Genomic DNA, 20,852 nt, shown 5'->3' with positions numbered 1-20,852 from the left:
TTGAAGCTGGGTGATGATACCTGGGGGGGTTCATTAACATTATTCTCTACTTTTGAATATTTTTGAAAATTTTCATGGTAAAAAGGTATTATAAAAATTAACATTATAATTTTAGATCTGCCTGTGACTCTACAAGATTAAGTTCCTCATTTGGTGTCATGACCAGCTTACTCATTCCAAAATACTAAACACTCTTTTTTATTGTTGTTTACAAATTTTCCCTGCAGAAGCAGAAATAGTCACATTACTATATTTTCATTTTGTATTAAATTCTTGAAATTTTGTTATATTTGGTAGCTGCTTTCTTTCATCATATAGATATGCATATGTTTTATTGGATCCAGGTAATCTTCCTTTTTTGATTGTATTGCCATTAACATAATTTTGGAAAAATATATATATATTTATATATATATATATTTATATATTTTTATGTTCTTCATCTGTAAGTTACAGGTGTCAGATTCACCCTGTAGAACCCCTCTGATTTATAATTTTTAAATTTTGGAAACAGATGATCCATCTCATTGCCCCTGTTTCACGTATCTTCACTGACAGCTTTCCACTCTCTCCTGTCATTGATATATTCCTCATCCCCAATGTATTTCCAGTATCGACACACTTCACCTTATTCTTTACTTGGCGAATACAGACTTCAAGTTAATCATCTCCTTCAAGGAAATCTACATACTACTCTTTATTCTCCATGGCTCTTATAATCAAGATAGTAGCAACTCTTGTTCCAGCCCCACTGCTGCCTTTGGCATCAGAGTATCATCCCAAGCACAAAACTGTAAGGGAGATGGTAAAAAAGTAAGTCACTGTAGACAGAAGGCAGTATCTGTCAACAAGTGGCTAATTCTAGAGGGAAAAAAATGTCTGTTTTGATTATAGGACCATATGACTTTTCTTAGATTGTCTGTTTTTTAGTGTCTGTGCATATTTTATTTCAATTTTGTTTTTAAGCAATTACATCATCAGAGATAAAATAGGCATTGTTTTTATCTAAACTTTTCCCATGGCTAAAATCATAAAACATAACTATGATCATAAAACCAGTTGGGTTTTTGGAAATAGATTTCCCAAATATTTTTTTCTACAGGTAAAATTTCTAGTTTACATATTCAAAATTTGAAGATTTTAGAAATAGTCCTTAATTTGGAGCCCTGGTGACACAGTGGTTTAAGAAGCTCGGCTGCTAACCTAAAGCTTGGCAGTTTGAATCCACCAGCCACTCCTCGGAAACCCTGTGAGGCAGTTCTACTCCGTCCTGTAGGGTCACTGTGAGTCGGAATCAACTCGACAGCAACGGGTTTGTTTTTTTTAGTCCTTAATTTAGGATATTCGTGTGCATGGAACGCTTGTCTCTCATATAACTGTAATGGCTCTCTACTAATAAAAATTTAGTTACTAACCTGAGCAATAACGCTTTCAGATCATAAATTTCAGATTATAAAGCAAAGTTGCTGCAGCCTTTAAAGATTGAAACATAAAGTGGTAGATTTACATTTGTAAAACAGAAATTTACAAGAACAAAGAAAAATATATTAAAAAATTTTAAAACGAAATTAGTGGGCTTTTCATTTAATTGAATTTTCTTTCTCTTATTTGAGGTGCACAAAATTTGTGTTTCTAAAGATGAGTAAGGTAACAGACTATTTGTTGAGCAAAGAAAATTGTATGGTTTTGTTCTCTCTGCTAGCATGTTAGCTGCCACAACTTAGGTTTTTCAATGAGAAAAGGTTGATTAATCTTGTTTGTAAGTTATTCTCAATATAAGATTCACTTTTAAAAATAATTCAGGCCTTTATTTAGACAAAAAACGGAGGCTAGGTAGAGCATTAGTTGGTGATGGAAATATCTAAGTTGTTCTTTCAAATACAGGCAGTCCCTGCGTTACGAACGTCTGATTTATAGCCCATAGTTACGAACCCACCCTCGTAAAGCCTTTTATATTAAAAATTCAAGGTACATACAGTGGTTAATTTTTATAATACCTTTTTACCATGAAAATTTTCAAAAATATTCAAAAGTAGAGAATAATGTTAATGAACCCCCCCAGGTATCATCACCCAGCTTCAATGATTATCAACTCATGACAAATCTTATTTTCTCTACACTGCCACCTACTACCCTCCACCCTAGGTGTTTTAAAGTAAAGTCCCCAGTAACAAATTTAGTATGCATCTCCAAAATATAACTTCCTAAAACATAACCATAACCACATCTAAAATAATTCCTTAATATAGCTCAATATCCAGTTAGTGTTTAAGTTTTCCTGATTGTAGCATACAATTACCATTATTATTATTATTTTTTTTTATACTATTTTCTTGTTCAAATCATATGCTGCAATTGGATGATAGTCTTTTAAGTCCTTTTAATCTATGGATTCCCACTGCTTGCTATTTATTTGTTGTTAACTCAATTTTAAGAGAGAAACTATTGTTACATTTAATCTGATGATTTTTATCACTATTTGAACATACTAACATATGGAATACAGGAAGTTTACAAAGTGACTACCATGCCCATTTATACTACATTCCTACTAGGATGGTATTCTGCCCATTTTTAACTGATATTTTCTTTGTGAACTGTACAGGATGTTCTGAAGAAAACAGTTTTGTATCTTAGAGACTTCTTACAAGAAAGACAACATTAAATCTGATTATTCAGAAAAACTGTAGATAACATTATCATTTTACAAACAGACTGAACGGTTTATAATAATAAACGGGTGCTACCTGAATCAAAACATCATCATCATTAATTACTGTATTATTATGTTAAAGATGTTTTAGTGTATCTGGAAGTGTTTCTTTAATGTTTTTTATGCACAGAAAGGTACAGTATACACTGTATGCTAAGACAAACATTTGACTAACCTGTTTCGACGTATGTACAAATTTGACTTAAACACTTAGGAACAGGACTCATTTGTAATCCAGGGACTACCTGTACTCTTTCTTATGCCTTTAAAAACATTATGTATTTCCTTGAAGTCTTCCTTAATCTATGATAGTGTGTGAATATTGGTGCAGCAGTGGTAGATTATTGGTTTGCTGTTATGTGGTTGTAAAGACCAAACCAAAATGTAAGAAAGAATTATCTCTGGACATGTCTCTTGAATTATTTGAACTATTCTGCTAGAACTAATTTTTTTTTTTCATGTTATATTGACTTGCAGGCTAGTCTTCAGATATAAAACAAAAACCAAACCAGTTGCTGTCTAGTCGATTTCTGACTCATGGCAATCCCATGTGTTTTCAGAGTAGAACTGCACTCCATAGGGTTTTCAATGGCTATGATCTTTCAGAAGTAGATAGAAGAGCTATAGAAATACAAAGTAAAATTTAATTGTACCGCTTAGAAAAATCTCATTTTTATACTAAATGAAGATTTAACATGAAATTTGTTTGAATCATAAATATTCAATTTTCCAGTATTTTCAGAAGTATAATAAAATTAATATGACCCTGTGGTTTTTACCATTACATAAAATTTTTTCTGAATTTCTATCCATTGCATTGATCTGATAGTGCAATTCAGGGAGCTAAACAGAGAATTCAATATAGAGAAATGAATATACAACTCACAATTTTACTAAACTCTTACAAAATAATTTATAGTGTTCCCTTGCTCTGGAATTTTTTAAAATTATTTCTTCCTATTATGTTGCAAATTACTTCATCATCTTTTGTTGGTGTTACTTGGAACAAATATATAACTGTACTTTCTGCCTTTGGAAAAAAGCATTTTCACAGATTTAAATTGGCACTCTATTCTTTAGAGAAATTTATGGTTTAGACTTATTCTTAAATGCAGAAACTCAATTTTATTTGAAACAAAACCCAAAAGGTAAAAATTTGAGATGCTTTTTTTATATATAATTTTATTGTGCTTCAAGTGAAAGTTTACAGCTCAAATTAGTTTCTCATTCAAAAATTTATACACAGATTGTTTTGTGACATTAGTAGCAGTCCTTGCAATGTGTCAGCACTCTCCCCTTTTCCCTTTCCATCCTGCTTCCCCATGTTCATTTGTCCAGTTTTCCTGCCTTCTCCTCTTTGCTTTTGGGCAAGTGTTGCCCGTTTGGCCTCGTATACTTGATTTAACTAAGAACAATGCTCCTCACGTGTGTTATTGTTTGTTTTATAGGCCTGTCTAATCTTTGGCTGAAAGGCGGACTTTGGGAGTGGCTTCAATTCTGAGTTAGCATGGTGTCTGGGGGCCATAGTCTTGGGGGTTCCTCTAGTCTCAGACCAGTAAGTCTTGTCTTTTGTATGTGTGTGTGTGAATTTGAATTTTGTTCTACATTTTTCTCCTGCTGTGTCTGGGACCCTGTATTTTGATCCCTGTCAGAGTGGTTGGTGGTGGTAGCTGGGCACCATCTAGTTCTTCTGGGCCCAGGCTGGTGGAGGCTGTGGTTCATGTAGTCCATTAGTTGTTTGGACTAATATTTTCCTTGTGTCTTTGGTTTTCTTCTCATTTGCTCCAGATGGGATAGAACCAATCGATGTATCTTAAATGGCCACTCACAAGCTTTTAAGACCCCAGATGCTACTCACCAAAGTACAAAGTAGAACATTTTCTTTATGAACTATGTTATGCCAGTTGACCTAGATGTCTTTTGAGACCATGGTCCCCAGCTCTCAGCCCCAGTAACTCAGTCCTTCAGGGTGTCTGGATGTGTCTAAGAAGCTTCTATGACTTTGCTTTCGTCAAGTTGTGCTGACTTCCCTATATTGTGTATTGTCTTTCCCTTCACCAAAGTTACCACTTACCTGCTCTGTAGTTAGTGATTTCCCCTCCCTCATAACCATCAAAGATTGTTTTTTACTGTGTGTAAACCTTTTCTTGGGTTTTTATAATAGTGGTCTCATAAAATATTTGTCCTTTTGTGATTAACTTATTTCACTCAGCATAATGCCCTCCAGAGTCATCCATGTTGTGAAATGTTTTGTGGATTCATCATTGTTCTTTATCATTGCATAGTAGTTTTTTTTTTTTTTTTTTAATTCTAAATAGTAGAATACAGGAAGTACATTCAGTCAGCTTGAACATTTGGTGCTCATGTTTATACTAAAAAGTTCCCAGCCAGCACAAATATCAGAGTGAAATAGCTTTAATTTTACTTGCCTGATAGAATCAAAAGGTTTTTACTTACTGATCTGGAGAAAAAGAAATGCATATTTTTGTCTCAGCAAAGCAGCATTTCCCTTAATGATAGTCCATTTTAGTAACAATAAAATGTTTTATGACCTAAGAAAACGGAAATTCCATTCAGTCTGTTTGTAAAATGATAATGTTATCTACAGTTTTTTTGAATAATCAGATTTAATGTTGTCTTTCTTGTAAGAAGTCTCTAAGATACAAAACTGTTTTCTTCAGAACATCCTGTACAGTTCACAAAGAAAATATCAGTTAAAAATGGGCAGAATACCATCCTAGTAGGAATGTAGTATAAATGGGCATGGTAGTCACTTTGTAAACTTCCTGTATTCCATATGTTAGTATGTTCAAATAATGATAAAAATCATCAGATTAAATGTAACAATAATATTTCCTATTCCAAAGCATGTAAACAAGTCAAGAGGCAATTTTCTACCAACATCAAAGTGCTGTACATTTCATGCTCAGAGTGGAATTTGTTCTGTAAGAAGACAATACAGTATGTTATTGAAAATTTGGGATTTATTACAGACAAAATGAAAATGGTCAGTAAAGTTGTGTATATATCCATTTCCCCATTTTTCAGAGAACACAGGTATCATTTTGGTTTAGAAGAATATACACCAGAAATGAACTCTGTTAGGTCATTTAATCTCTCATACATTTTCACAAACTTTAAAAATAACTGTTTTTGAAGAAAACTTTTACAAACAGCAGAAAGAAAATGAAAAAAAAAATGGGATGCTTATTTTATCACAACAAAAGCTTGCATCAAACAAAGTAAAAAGACAAAACATGTATTTGTACTAAAACCTGAATACACATTAAAGAGAGAGTTATATTTTAGAATTGTATTTCTTTTTATGGAATCACGAGTAATGCCAAGTGATTTATATCACAGAATATTTATTATTAGAATACGTTTAATTAAAAAGTAAGTGTACTTAACTGTAAAATGGCTTATGTGTATTTTATGATTAGATTAAAATGTTAGCCGCAAATGGAAATATAATGAACATGATTACGTTTTTCTATTAATAGAGGAACTTCGGTTTATTATTCTTCTAGTATTTAACAAAATACTCACTAATCTCTTCCACAGAATTTACCTGTTACTCGAATTTTAGACAACCTCATGGAGATGAAGTCAAACCCTGTGAGTAACTTAAAACATTGTACTTGTAAATTCTTGAACATATAAAACTGACTAGTATGAGAGTCAGTAAATTCAGATTTGGTTTGTTGTGAGCATAATCATCGCAGAATATATGAGGGAAGGAAAAGAGTCCATTTTCTCCAAGGACCTATTTTTAGCCATTATCACTGATACTGAATTGGTTTTCTCACCTGCTACAACCATTCTGGCCAGCTCTCATCTAAATTAAACATAGAATATCCTATGTGTATAATTTAATGTAAAATATATCCTAAGGAGTAAGTTTCTGTAAATGAAAGAGAACCAGTGAGCATCAGTTGATGTAGTAGAAAAAGCAGAAGTACCAGACCAACTTGATTTTATGAAAATTAAATTAGGAAGTCAATGCATAGTGACGTTTTTAAGTGCATATGTTCAGATGGCACTGAATTCTTTTGGACTAAAAAAGTAAATTGAGATAAATTGTTAGATGAATGGACAAATGGGTAAATATTGTTAGCATTTACTTAGAGTGGGTTTCCAAGTTACCTGTTTATAATTCAAGAAAGAAATGTAAAAATTATTATAATCGGTTTCAGAAAACAGCCTATCCTGTTACTGTGGCAACTAGAGGGTGGTAACTGACACATGAGTCTGAAATCAAGAAAGGCAGCAAGATCCTACTCACATCAAAACCCTAGTTTAGGTTGATCATATCACTCTTAGACTTGGCAGTGTGTCTTAAGATTCCAGGCTAAGAAAGAGAATGAGAATCTTCAGATTAATGTGACATTTTTTGTAATTGTTAAAACATGATTATAACAACATTAAAGGAAATTAACAAAAACAATTTTTTTAATTTGCCCATGTGAAAATATATAGTGTAATAAAATATCCCCAAAAGGATAATTATATGGGGAATGGAAAATTGTTTATGATGATAAGCTAAAAAAGATTAGGATTCTTCCATCTCGAAAGTGATATAAATAAAGTGGTATATACAATGTAGTAGTATTACATTTTGTCACTACCTCCTAGAATATAGCCTGAGGGAGGTATGTGTTTGTGGCTAATGTCCTAGAGAATAGTGCTTCATAATAGGCAGTAAACTTCTGGAAGATAGTATCCCTAACAGTAATACAGTATCCCTAACAATAATAAAGGTTGAAAATATAATTAAATGCAAAAATTTAGACAGAGTGATACCACATCTGCAGGGTAAGGAAGTTTAGAATATTTTGTTACTCTCTCTAATCTTTGAAATTGAGATGAAGAATACTAACAACAATAATAATGATAATAGCTAACATTTACTGAGTACTTAACTATGTGCCAGGTACTTAATCAAAACATTTCCACATAGTATCTCTTTAATCCTCATTAGAGCTTCCTGAGAAAGGTATTTGATGGTTGAGGAAACTGGCACAATGAGGTCAGTTAATTTACCCAAGGGCGCACAGCTAATTAAATGGCAGAGCTGGGATTTTAACCACAGGCCACATTTTTAATCCCTGTCCTGTATTGATTAGGGCAAAATCCATACCCTTCATGGACTCATAGAAGGGAAGAGCTTAAAGCAGGGCTTCAAACCAGTTCTTCTCGGTTCAGTCATGACCAGTGAAGTGAAACCAGAACAGACCCGAATTTTTAAAATGGTGAACTGGAATGATGACGAGACCCAGAAAAGTTACAGGTCAAAGCCCTGCTAGAAACTTAATTTCCCTCTTTGAAAACAAAGGCAGCGTGCACACTGCATAGTAACCGAGTCTCTTGACTGGCAGAGTCAGAAATTGCCATGCTCTGCTCAAAGATGGTGGCAGACTGCCCCACTTTGAATGTGTCTTGCTCTCCACAAACCTACCAGTAATCCAACCTCCCACATCAGGCTCCTGAAGGTGCATGCCTTTTTTGAGTCTCCCATTCCAGGACTTCGACCTGTAATTTTTCCTGTTCAGGTTATCATTCCAGTTCACCCAGATTTTTAAAATGCAGGTCAGTTCCAGTTTTGCTTTGTTGGCCATGAGAGAACCAGTTTAAACTGGTTCAAAGCCCTGGCTTAAAGAAACAAATCATTTTGACAGTGGAAGAGATGAAACCGAGACATGTTAAGTGACTTTACGTAAGTCACACTATTTTTGGTAACAGAATTGGAACTAAAACCTACTACTCCTGTATTCCTACCTAGTGTTCATTTCAACATACACATTCCTTCCACAGCATTTCTCTGTGTTATAAGTTTTATGGTTTCAGCTTGCCTTCTCAGTATGGCTGGTAGCAGTTTTCTGCAGCAGTGTGTTGAAGGATTCTGACACTAATTTGGGTTCACTGAGAGTGCTGTGATTGATCAGCAATGTCCACCATTGGGATTAGATAGTGAGAAGACATATATAGTATGTTATCCACAACTTCTGAAATCCAAAAAACTCTGAGACCTAAAAGATTTTTTAGAGCACATTTAGTGGCAAAACCTGACCTGAACTCAAGTTGAGGCTCTTTATAGTTTTTATTTATCCTACTCTATGTTAATAATAGTCATATATTTACATGCAGAAATATTAATGCATTAGATGATGGGGTGCTGCCCATTGGGAGTGTTACATTATATACAGTATGTGCATGATATTACCTATCTAAAAATTTTTTTTAATTCAAAATTCCAAAATATATCTAACTCCAAAGGTTTTAGACAGGAAAGATTGTGAGCCTCTGTATATTTGGTGAAATCATGGAGATAAAAGGTAATATAAAATTCTAAAAATAAAAATATTTGTTACATCGTACTTTGGCTCTTTTCAGGCTTATAAAACAGGTATGTTTTTGAGAAGCAGTATAGCATAGTGGTTAAGAGCTTGGGCGCTGAAACTAGACTGCCTGGGTTCAAGTCCTACAGTCCCCCGCCTTACTAGTTAAGTGACCTTAGTGGAGTTACATAACCTCCATGTACCCCAAATTGTCCATCTGAAAAATGGGGACAACAATAGGAACTACCTCATAGGACTGTTACTGGGATTACATGAGTTAATCCACATAAAGCATTTAGAATAATGCCTAGCACAGAGTAAGTGCTCAATAAATGGCGGTGGTGGTTATACATTGTACAAAATTGATAGATTCATTAAAATAAGATACTGTAAGGTTAATTGTGAGTTTCTAAAGAGGAAATTCCATAGCAATGGTAAAGTTTTTTTTTTTTTTTTTAAATAGGAAACAGATGACTACAGATATTTTGATCCCAAAATGCTACGGGGCAATGACAGGTAAGCAGCTTTTGTCTTATGTAATGTAATTTGCTATGGGTTTCTCCCCCCCACCTAACAATGAAAATAATTTGTTTTTAGTATAAAACAATGACTGCTCATTATTAAAATTTAAATTATATAGAAAACTATGGTAATTATACTTAACATTTTGGTGTTTGTCCTTCCAAGTATGCGCATAAATGCAAAAATACGTTTAGATTTTATTTATCTATAATATAAATGTTATATCTCCCATAGATGGGAGAAATAATGTATTACAAACTAAGTGGGAGGTAGAGTGATTTGGATAATGTGTGTATTTTTACACAAATATTCTTATTGACCAAACGAAAAGATGTCAGCTTTCTGTTGGACCAGGTTTTTTGTTTTAACTGGTCCATAAGATCCAAGACCCTGGGAATCATTGCTGTAAATAGCAGTTTATAGCAATGAAACGTTCTATAAATAATTTCTGTATTTAATGACAAACATGAGGTGTTCTTTGTTAACTTTATTACGCGTATTATTTCTCAAGATTTAATTCATAGTGATAAGGAAGAAGAGTCTACAAAATATAAAGAACAGGCGGAATTAGAAAAACAAAAAACGTCTTGAATGATTGTTTATGGCACTAAAACTTGGATATAGCTGATTTCCTGTTTATACCTTACGTTTGGAATCTTTAGAACTTTGTCGTTGCTCGATCCCAAGCTTTCGCATCTTTGTATGTAGTCAGGACAGATCATCTAATCACTAGACAGTTGATTATTAAGTTGTTTTAATAATATAACAAGATTATTCTCTTTTCTGAACTTACCAGAAATACTACCAAAGTTGGAATAGCAGCTGCAGTTGGCAAGAAACTGGCAGGAATAAATTATAGAAGGGAGGAATAGAGAGTGACTGCTAATGAATAGAGGGTTTCTTTTGGGGGTGATAAAAATGCTCTGAAATTAGACAGTGGTGATGGTAGTACAACACTGTTAAAACAGTGAATTTTGTGGTATGTGAGTTACATCTCAATAAAGCTATTTAAAAAGAATTATAGATGTCAGCCGAGCTTTCAGTTAATCTCTTAAGTTTTCCTCTTCCTTGCTTCTGTTCTTTTCTTCTTATGTAATATTACAACTCTTATCTTTTCCTACATTGATATTCTCCAGCTTACATTTTTTTCCTTCCTTGCATTTACGTATGACTAACAAGTAGATATATTTTGCTTCTTGGTAACTTACTTAGAAACTCTTCTAATCTATATGCAGTTTATGCATGATAATGAGGAATATTAGTATTGATAACAGACAGATGTTTCATTTTTAACAGACTCAGCCTTCTCCTGAGCTATTCCATCACAATTAAATCTCAGTTATTAATAACTAGGAATACTGTACTATTTAAGTCTCACCTCTCCTCATCCCATGTCTACTTTTAAAGGAACTTAAAGCATTCTAGAGGAGAGTTAAACACCAATTAGGTATTCCAGTCAGATGGGCATCTAAAGCCTTTTATACAAAATAAGCAGACAGGCCATAGAAATGAGGGAAAGGTGATAGAACTATGTAATCAGCCTATGAATAATTAAGGGAGGTTATAATAGCTCTCTCCTGTTGCTTGAGATTTTCAGATTTTTCCTCACAAGTAATTTTTAAGTTGTCCTTGTAAGTCACAGTGTACAGCCTGTCTTAGCACTCAAAATAAATATAAATCTGACTTGCAAAAGCTTTGAAAAATACCTTTATTGGAAAGATATCTTCGATGCCAAGAAGGTATTTTTTAAGTATATATAAAATTACATTTATTTTATTTTTATTATATATAACATAATATTAATATATAATGATAGATATAGATGTATAATTAAAAACAAGCCACAGCGAAATGCAAATCCCTCTTCCAGTTTCTCCCTTCGTTCCTAAGTTATTGTTATCCTTTCCATACATGTGTTATACTTAATCAACTCATCTGTACCCAGAGTTCTACTTCTAATGGGAGCTGCTGATCTATCTTTCCTTTTCCTTCTGTCTTCTCCTAGAATTTTTATATATATATTTTAAAGTCAATAGGTAATTCCATTCCCTTTTAGACACTAAAACATCTAACTCTTGCAGCTTCTTCTGCATCCAATTCACTGCCTTGCTCAGCAAAACAAAAGGACCCATCCTCCTAAGGAGGTGAAGGAGGCAGAATTGTAAATACCTATCTGATACACGTGTATGTGTATGTATTTCCCATACGTGTTTTATCCATAAGAAAAGTCATGGGTGAAATTTTCAGTGCGTTTTTTCTTTGTTACAGCTCAGTGCCAAGGAACAAAAATCCATTCCAAGAGGTAAGTGCCATCTGAAAATTATGTCCCTAGAAAGGAAAGAAGAAAAGATGACCAAGCAGTCTTTAGGACTATTTTTACGTAAACATGGTTTTCTTATAATTAGTGTTTGGTAATATTGAATTTATCAAGATTCTTGATAAATCTTGAATGCATCCAAGATTCTTTTTAAAGAAATTATTCTAAGCAACTGTATTTTCCTGATTTATAAAATTACTTATGCTTAGAATATTTTAAGCTGATAACTAACACAAGAATGAAGTTGGACTCCTATCTTACATCATATACAAAAATTAACTCAGCATGTATCAAAGACCTAAATGTAAGAGCTAAAACTATAAAACCCTTAGAAGAAAACATAGATATATATCTTCATAACTTTGAATTTTCAGTGGTTTCTTAGGTCAGACACCAAAAGTATAAGTAAAAAAGAAAAAAATAAATTGGAGTTCATCAAAATTTAAAACTTCTGTGTATCAAAAGACACTATCAGGAGATTCAAAAGACAACCCAAAAATGGGATAAAATATTGCAAATCATCCATCTATCTGATAAGGGACTTAAACCTAGAATTTATAAAGAGCTCTTGCAACCCAATTTAAAAATGGGCAAAAGATTTAAATAGACATTTCTCCAAGGAAGATATACAGATGGCCAATAAACACATAAAAAGATATTCGACATCATTTGTCATCAAGGATATGCAAATCAAAACCATAATGAGATACTGGCTTCACACATACTAGGATGTTGTTAGGTGCCGTTCAGTCAGTTCCGACTCACAGTGACCCTATGTACAACAGAATGAAACACTGCCGGTCCTGCACCATCCTCACAGTCATGGCTATGTTTGAGTCTACTGTTGTGGCCATCGTGTCAGTCCATCTCGTTGAGGGTCTTCCTCTTTTTCGCTGACCCTCTACCTTACCAAGCATGATGTCCTTCTCTAGGGCCTGGTCACTCCCGGTAACATGTCCAAAGTGCGTAAGGTGAAGTCTCGCCATCCTTGCTTCTAAGGAGCATTCTAGCTGTACTTCTTCCAAGACAGATTTGCTTGTTCTTCTGGCAGTCCATGGTATATTCAGTATTCTTCACCAACATCATAATTCAGCTGCATCAGTTCTTCGGTCTTCCTTATTCATAGTCTAGCTTTTGCACGCATATGAGGTGATTGAAGATACCGTGGCTTAGGTCAGATGTACCTTAGTCCTCAAAGTGACATCTTTTTAACACTTGAAAGAGGTCTTTTGCAGCAGATCTGCCCAATGCAATATATGTCCTTTGATTTCTTGACTGCTGCTTCCATGGGCATTGATTGTGGATCCAAGTAAAATGTAATCCTTCACAACTTCAGTATTTTCTCCCTTTATCATGATGCTGCTTATTGGTTCAGTTGTGAAGATTTCTGTTTTCTTTATGTTGAGGTATAATCCATACTGAAGGCTGTAGTCTTTGATCTTCATCAGTAAGTGCTTCAAGTCCTTTTCACTTTCAGCAAGCAAAGTTGTATCATCTGTATATCTCAAAGTGTTATGAGTCTTCCTCCAGTCCTAATGCCAGATTGGAGGAAGACTCATTAACAACACTAGGATAACTATAGGCAGAAAGTAAGATAACAAGTGTTAGCAAGTATGTGGAGAAATCAGAGCCCTCATACAATGCTGGTGGTAATGTAAAATGGTGCAGCTGATGTGGAAAAGAGTTTACCATATGACCCAGCAATTCCACTTAGGTATATACCTAAGAGTAATGAAGACATATGCCCACAAACTCTTATTTATGAATTTTTATAACAGTATTATTCATAATAGCCAAAAGGTGGAAACAACCCAAATGCCCCTCAACTGACAAATGTGTAAAGAAAATGTGGTATATCCATATAATGGAAGAGTTTCGTATATGTAAGACCTCTTTATAAAATTGAATTCCAAGTATCTGTGAACTTATCATGACTTATGTTTTCATTTGAAATGCAAAGAAGTTTCTCAGTAAAAATTAATACAGTAAATAACATACGTTGGAAATTATATAAATGCTGGGTTTCTATTTTTTCTGCCCACAAAATAACCTTAAATCAGAAATGCCCTTTGGAGAAAACCCTTTGGATTTATTTGCTATTACTTAAAGAATGTAATTACTGTTTACAACTCATTACCAAAAACCAAACCTTCTGCCACTGAGTCCATTTTGACTCATAGCGATGCTATAGGATAGAGTAGAACTGCCCCATAGGATTTTCAAGGCTGTAAATCTTTATGGAAGCAGACTGCCACACATCTTAACTCCCACAGAGTGGCTGGTGGGCTCGAACCGCCAACCTTTTGGTTAGCAGCCGTGAGTTTTAACCACTGTGCCACCAGGGATCCATTTACCACTTGGTAGACATTAGAAATTAAAAATTTATAGACTTCTTTTGGAAACATTTCTTAATTGAAGTTAACACCAGGCACCTTTTACTAGCTAGTATTTTATTACCCGAAATGTAGAACAGGCTCCAAGACTAAAAACCATGTTGCTTAAAAGGTAACCAAAAGAACCAAACCCATTGCTGTCGAGTCGATTCTGACTCATAGCGACCCTGTATGAAAGGTAAAAGTACTGTTTAAATTTAACTATCTGATTCAACTTACCTTTTTTTTCCTCCCTGTTTGCATTTTTAGGCAATTGTTTTTGTGGTGGGAGGAGGCAACTACATTGAATATCAAAATCTTGTTGACTACATAAAGGTATATTTGGGCCTTTTTATTCTTCTATCATGCGATGGTGTCACAGTTGTTCTGTGTCTTTAGAATACTAGTATTCTCTGGTGGCTATCCTAGTTCTTATACATGAGCAACCGTTTTTCTAAGAGGCAGTTAAAAAAAACCCTGCATCTAGTGAAATGTCCATATGTTCATTGGTTTCCTATTCCGATCAGTCATTTCTGGCCTAAAATTGCATGTTATCTAGAAAATAATATTTATTGGACTGTACTTTGCAGTTATCTAGCTTTTAGTTCAAACATTTAGAGACTTTAGGTAAGCTCTGTTCCAAAAAAAGTCTCTATGGTGAAATGATTTATGGAACTGATTTACCTGAATAATATATACTTTATTCCTATCCTGTTGACTTAAAGCAACAGCATACTTCTAGCAAACTTGGAATGTCTTTTCAGAAAATGGAAGCATTAGAGGTGTAGCATATTAAACATGGGGTGCTATTCAAAGCTGACGGGAATAACAACTAAGTAAACTGATAGTGAAAGAAGAAGTATAGCTTGAAGAGCAAAGATGTCATTTAAAATATAGGGCCAACAGAATTAGCTTTTGTTAGAATGACGTTTTGTAACCTTTATTTTTCCACTTAACATTAATGGGCATTCTTTATGTCATTCAAAATTTAATTACAACTACTATTTTAATATTTTAATGATACACCATAAAAATGTAGGGGCAGTCACCTGGTACTTAATAGTTTCCATAAACCTCACTGAAATTAATGATCTTGGATCATCAAAACAGCTGAATTATGTTTAAAGTACTCTACTTGGAAGGTAAATGAACTGCAGCAGTTACAAGAGAGTCAGATACTTTAAAGGACTTCTGAGACTGAAGAAGGTATACTCACATAAGGCTTTAATAAAGTTAGAGGCCATGGTATAGCAGGGAGCAACCTGCACTAGTTTGTCAGTGTTGTTTATAGAAAATGTAGTTTGCACCTGGTTTCTGTTTTGTTCTCTTGGTTTCTGCTGTAGAACTTGGTCATGGAGCCGGTTTTGGCTCTGTGACCAGAGGGATATAAAAGATCCCTCCTTGGATAACTAGGCTTCCCTGAGACCATGGTGTCCTGTATATATCTTCATGATTCAGGATCAGAAGATGAAGCATGTGCTGTGTGACTGAGATAGGAAACTTGGAGCTGCACCCTCTGATGTTTTTCTTTGCTGTCTTTCTCCTTCTTTAGTATAACTTCTACCTTTACTGATGCCTTAGGTGACTGTATCCTGTGGAATGTCAAGAATCCTAATTATCTGACCCTGTGTAATTGCTTATTTTTTTAAAAATGTGAATGAGGCATGGCTATTGTTTCATTTGTTCTCAAAGAGATGGCCAGCAAGGACATTTATTCAGCCAGTGATGTTTATTCAGCTCCTGTCTCACAGAGAAGTGTCCTTCACTTATGTTAAAAGCCATCATTCTTTTGTTCCTTGATGAATTATCAAATTACTGGCTTTGTTATGAAATAAATATTTCTATACTATAAAAGAAATCTTACGAATATACACTCAAGTTCACAATCCATGTAAGAACTTCAACATTAAGGACTTACCAAAATTCTCCAGTAGAGAAGTTTTGACTGTTGTATGGGGCTCCAGCATTCTCTCAAAATCAGGAATAAAATTCATAAAGAGTTACAAAATGGAATGGGATATCTTAACATGTTAATACTGTGCTCCGTTGAACAGGTGAGACTGAAGTCACAATCCGTGCTACTTGTAGTATATCCTACTTTCAGCCTAACTAATCTCTTAAGAATGTTTTCTTCAAATTGTACAGATCCTACATCAGAAAAATGTTGATCTAAGATTTTGTAGAAAGTTGTTCCTGTAAAATGTGGCAGTCATCAGATTCATTATATTTTTAGTGTAATAGGAAATAGCATCAGCAGTGTGCCATAATACATAGATTTTGTTTAAAAAAAAAAAACTATGCCCATGTCATCATTTATTGTATCACATGCAGTTTTAGGATAGACACATGTACACTGAAATCCAATACCCACCCCCACCCCCCAAAACATTAAGAATAACAAATTGCCCATTATGTGTAGTCCCCCTTCTTGGGAATATTGAAAATATTACTTATTACTTACTTGTATATGAATTCTGCCTCTGATTTTTACAGGGGAAACAAGGCAAACACATTTTATATGGCTGCAGTGAGCTTTTTAATGCTACACAGTTCATAAAACAGGTAAAGTGTACCTTTTTTAGTTTGTTTCTATTAATGTACTCCAAGTTGCTGTTGATATTTTTACTGTACAACTATAAAGAAAACTCTTATAAATAACATCATTTCCATTATCCTTAAACCTTTAGGAAAAGGTAAATTCAGAAAACTTAAAATTGAAGTATTTTACTCTATTACATAAAATTCAATTCAGCATTTCCTTATCTTCTGTCTACATGTGTAACTTCTCCACACACATCACAAATTGGGGCTGGGAAGTTTTTAAGTAACTTTCTTAGGATTGTAGGTGTTCAGTTGGTAACAGTGTAGTATTACATTTACCTTGAAAGTTAATGAGAGCAGCAGCTAAAGTGTACAAAGAGTCTATAGACTTTTTTAGTTTTGTTCCACTAATGTTCTCAATAATTATATTGACCTTCACTTTCTTAAGGTTTGACTAACTGGTATGCTAAGTAGCCTGACCAGTAATGCCCACTCACCTTTGCCTTGGCTGCCATAAAAATCACAACTGCAGTCTGTACTCATTTTTAGCAACTGTTGGGAGCATTGGTTTTCTCACACCACTTCCTTACACCCATTACATGACTCTTGTATTTTTGACCTTGTAATTTGGTGGCCCAGTGATATTTGTACTTAATTTGTAGCTGATTTAGATCCTTTTTTGAAGGAATGCTGCATTCTATCCTGATACTATGTGTTACGTTTTTATTGGAATGATTTTTATTTGCTTTTCCCCTCAACATTTTACAATTTCAAATATACAGAAAAGTTGAAGAGAATTTTCAGTGCACATCTATATACCCCGTTAACATTTAACTGTACTTGCTATATAAGATACCTTTTTATCTATCCATCCTTCAACCTATCCATCAATCCAGCTTACTTTATTAATTTCAAAGTAAATCATAGACATCAGTATCCCTTAATATTTCAGTATGAGTATCATTACCTAGAGTTCATTATTTGTTCAGGGTTTTTCTCGGAGGTAAACTTTACAGCAATGAGGTACATAGATCTTAAGTTTACATTCCCTGAGTTTTGCCAGATACATGTTTTGCAGAAATTTTCTACAAGTCTGTGGCTTACCTATTTATTTTTTAATGATGTCTTTTGATAAGTAGTTGTCTTCTAAAAACCTTTGTTGCTTCAGCTTTTATGTTTAGGTCTGATATCCAGCTGATTTTTTAGTATCGTCTGAAATAGAAGTCAAGGTTCATTTGCTTTTCTTATGAATATCCAGATATCCTATATTCTGGCACCATTAATTTAAGAGACTTTCTATTCCCCACTGGATGGCTGTGGTGATGATGTTGAAAACCAAATTACAATATTAAGTATGAATCTATTTCAGAATGTTCTCTTATGTTCCATTGATTTGTCAGTCCTTTTGCCAGTGCCACTATAAAGCTACAGTAATTAAGACAGTGTAAGTCTTGAAGTCAGGTGGCATAAGTTCTTCAACTTTGTCAAGATGCATTTGGCTGTTCTAGGTTAGCATTGTTTAATACAACTTTGTGTGATGATGGAAATGTTCTATGTCTACACTGTTCAATACAGTAGCTATTTAACCACATATGGATTTTCAGCACTTGAAACATGACTGTGTGACTGAAGCACTGAATTTTTAGTTTCATTTCATTTTAAGGTTAGATGGCCATATGTGGTTAGGGACTACTGTACTGAATCAGTGTAGTATGTAGGTCCTTTATACTTCCATAGAAATTTTAGAATCCTCTTGCCAATTTTTACCCAAAAAAAGTCTAGTGAGATTAATGTTGAGATTGCATGAAATGTATATATAGCTCAATTTGGGGAAAACTGAAATCTTAACATGAACATGGTATATATATCTTCACTTATTTAGATCTTTAATTTCTCTCAATAGTGTTTTGTATTTGTTGGGAGACAATTTTCCATAATCTTGTGTTTCTCCACATCTTACAAGCAGAGGCACTGACTGCCTTTATTCTAGACTATCTTTCTGATAATGTTTACATAGCAAGCAGCCTTAGAAGAAAGAGAGCAAAAGGGAGTGATTAGACAGGCTTACTGCCTATTATATAAAATTTGAGTTCTCTAACCTCAGGATTTTTTTCCTGTAATTTATCCTACTATGTGTGCAAGTAACACCTGGCCTTCTTCACATTGCCCTGTGGGAACTGGGGCTCATGGACCTGGTGCTACTGCCATTGTTGTGTGTAAAAAAGCCCTTTGTCCCTGACCCAGGAGTTTCTTGGCCTACGTCAGCACCCATGAAACTGCAGCAAGTAGGGTAAAATCTCAGACCTTTCAAAATCCTTGATAGTAGTTTTCAGTGTAGAGGTCTTGTACTTTAATATTTTATTCTGAAGCATTTTATGATTTTGACATAATTATAAAAATGTTTTTAATTTCATTTTTCAGTTTGCTACTTAGGTATAAGAAAACTATTGATTTTTGTATATTAATCTTATATTTTGCTACCTAGCTAAATTATTAATTCTAGTAGTTTTGTAGATTCCTTAAGATTTACTGCATAAACAATTATATCATCTACAGACAGTTTTACATCTTTCCTTCCAGTCTTTGTGCTTTTTAACCTTATTCCCAAGGTTTTTGTTTTCATGACTTAGTATCTTTCACCTGTGATGTTTACACATTTCTTTGCTATCGCAATGTTTATTACTATTCAGTTTCAAAATACCTACGAATGTTAAACATTTGAGCTAGTGGTGATTGTTAGTTAAAATTTATTATTATTTTAGGAAAGCAGTAAATATGATTGTTAGTTAAAATTTATTATTATTTTAGGAAAGCAGTAAATAGAATAGGATACCTAAATTCTACCATGATGAACATGTTTACAGTGTTTGAGTGTATAAACTGATTTTTTGAATTAAAAAAAGAAAAGTTATATGAATGATTTTTGTGTTTGTTTTGTCTTAGTTGTCCCAACTTGGACAGAAATAACACAGAAGAACCTTAATCTGAGAATAGTCTACTTGGAACTTGGATAAATGTAAAAAGAGCCAGATGTTTCCTTCTCTGTAACAGTGTCCTAACAGTGAAACTTAGTTATTTGATAATTTTTAAGGAAATTCTATAATGTGTACTGATTAAAAGAATAAAGCATTTCAGAAATAAATTTTTAAAATTGTACATTTTATCTCGTTATGTTTGACAACTGGGTAAGAAAGTACTTTGGAAAGAAGGAAATTTCTACCTGAATGTAATGTTAGAATAGCAATATATTAATAGGTTATGATTGAAACTGGTGAAAGTTTAAGAATAGACTATACATATGTGACTTGACTGGTTTACAGATCACCTACTTGTGACTTGACTGGTTTACAGATCACCTACTTGTATGCATTTTAATCAGTAACTACCTAACTACCTCCCCATTGTTGGTTGATTTCCCAGGTTCCTCTAGATTTTAAGGGGAGATTTTAGAGCCATGTTAATGTCTCTCCTTCCCCTGGCATACCTATATACATTTTATCACATAAAATCCCTCCTTTATACAATGATTACAGTCAAACACTAGCAAGATCTGGGATAGGCAAATACAAAGCATTTATACCATAAAGATGTAAAAATAGGTAAAAGCGGGAGGTGGGGCCAAGATGGCAGAGTAGTTAGACACTTCCAGTGGAGCCTCTTACAATAAAGACCTGAAAAACCAAGTGATTCGATTATATATGGCAATCTGGGAGCCCTGAACATCAAAGGCAGAGTTGCGGAACTGGACTGAGTGGCAGACGGAGGGAGAGAGAGTTCGGAAGCAGCGAGAAGTTCCCAGACCTGACCTGGCGAGAGCCTGAGCCCTTCAGGACTGATCAGCTCATGGGTGAGCAGTGAGGCAGGAAAGCATCGGTGCTCTGGCGACGTATTCCGCACTGGGAGAGACACAGACACTGAGAGTCCACTCGGCCATGCGGAACCAGTGAGAAGCAGTCCTTGATGAAAGATGATAAGTACTTGCGTACAGCTTACCACACAGATCAAAAACACCCCCCTTAGGGAAAAACCTCTCTCCCATTTACCTCCCT

General features: G+C 34.3%; 1 protein-coding gene across 4 annotated transcripts in view; it reads left to right on the top strand.

Annotated features, from left to right (window-relative positions):
• SCFD1 (sec1 family domain containing 1) overlaps window positions 1–19,958 on the top strand; it is a 114,771-nt gene extending 94,813 nt beyond the window's left edge. The window contains exons 20-25 of one of the 4 annotated variants that reach the window (XM_004376537.3): window positions 6,278–6,331; window positions 9,515–9,567; window positions 11,842–11,875; window positions 14,533–14,598; window positions 16,756–16,824; window positions 19,747–19,958. In XM_004376537.3, coding sequence (XP_004376594.1) covers window positions 6,278–6,331; window positions 9,515–9,567; window positions 11,842–11,875; window positions 14,533–14,598; window positions 16,756–16,824; window positions 19,747–19,770 — 300 coding nt within the window. In that variant the 3' untranslated portion in view covers window positions 19,771–19,958. Of the gene's footprint in view, window positions 1–5,580; window positions 5,721–6,277; window positions 6,332–9,514; window positions 9,568–11,841; window positions 11,876–14,532; window positions 14,599–16,755; window positions 16,825–19,746 lie in introns of those variants that run through there. The other 3 variants (XR_002824120.1, XR_002824121.1, XM_023731497.1) reach the window with 3 other exon arrangements.
• The last annotated feature ends 894 nt before the right edge of the window (window positions 19,959–20,852 follow it).

This window comes from Trichechus manatus, unplaced genomic scaffold (genome assembly GCF_000243295.1).
Source record: "Trichechus manatus latirostris isolate Lorelei unplaced genomic scaffold, TriManLat1.0 scaffold00043, whole genome shotgun sequence".
Classification (NCBI taxonomy): Eukaryota; Metazoa; Chordata; class Mammalia; order Sirenia; family Trichechidae; genus Trichechus; species Trichechus manatus.
This window is presented reverse-complemented; position numbering and strand designations above follow the sequence as displayed.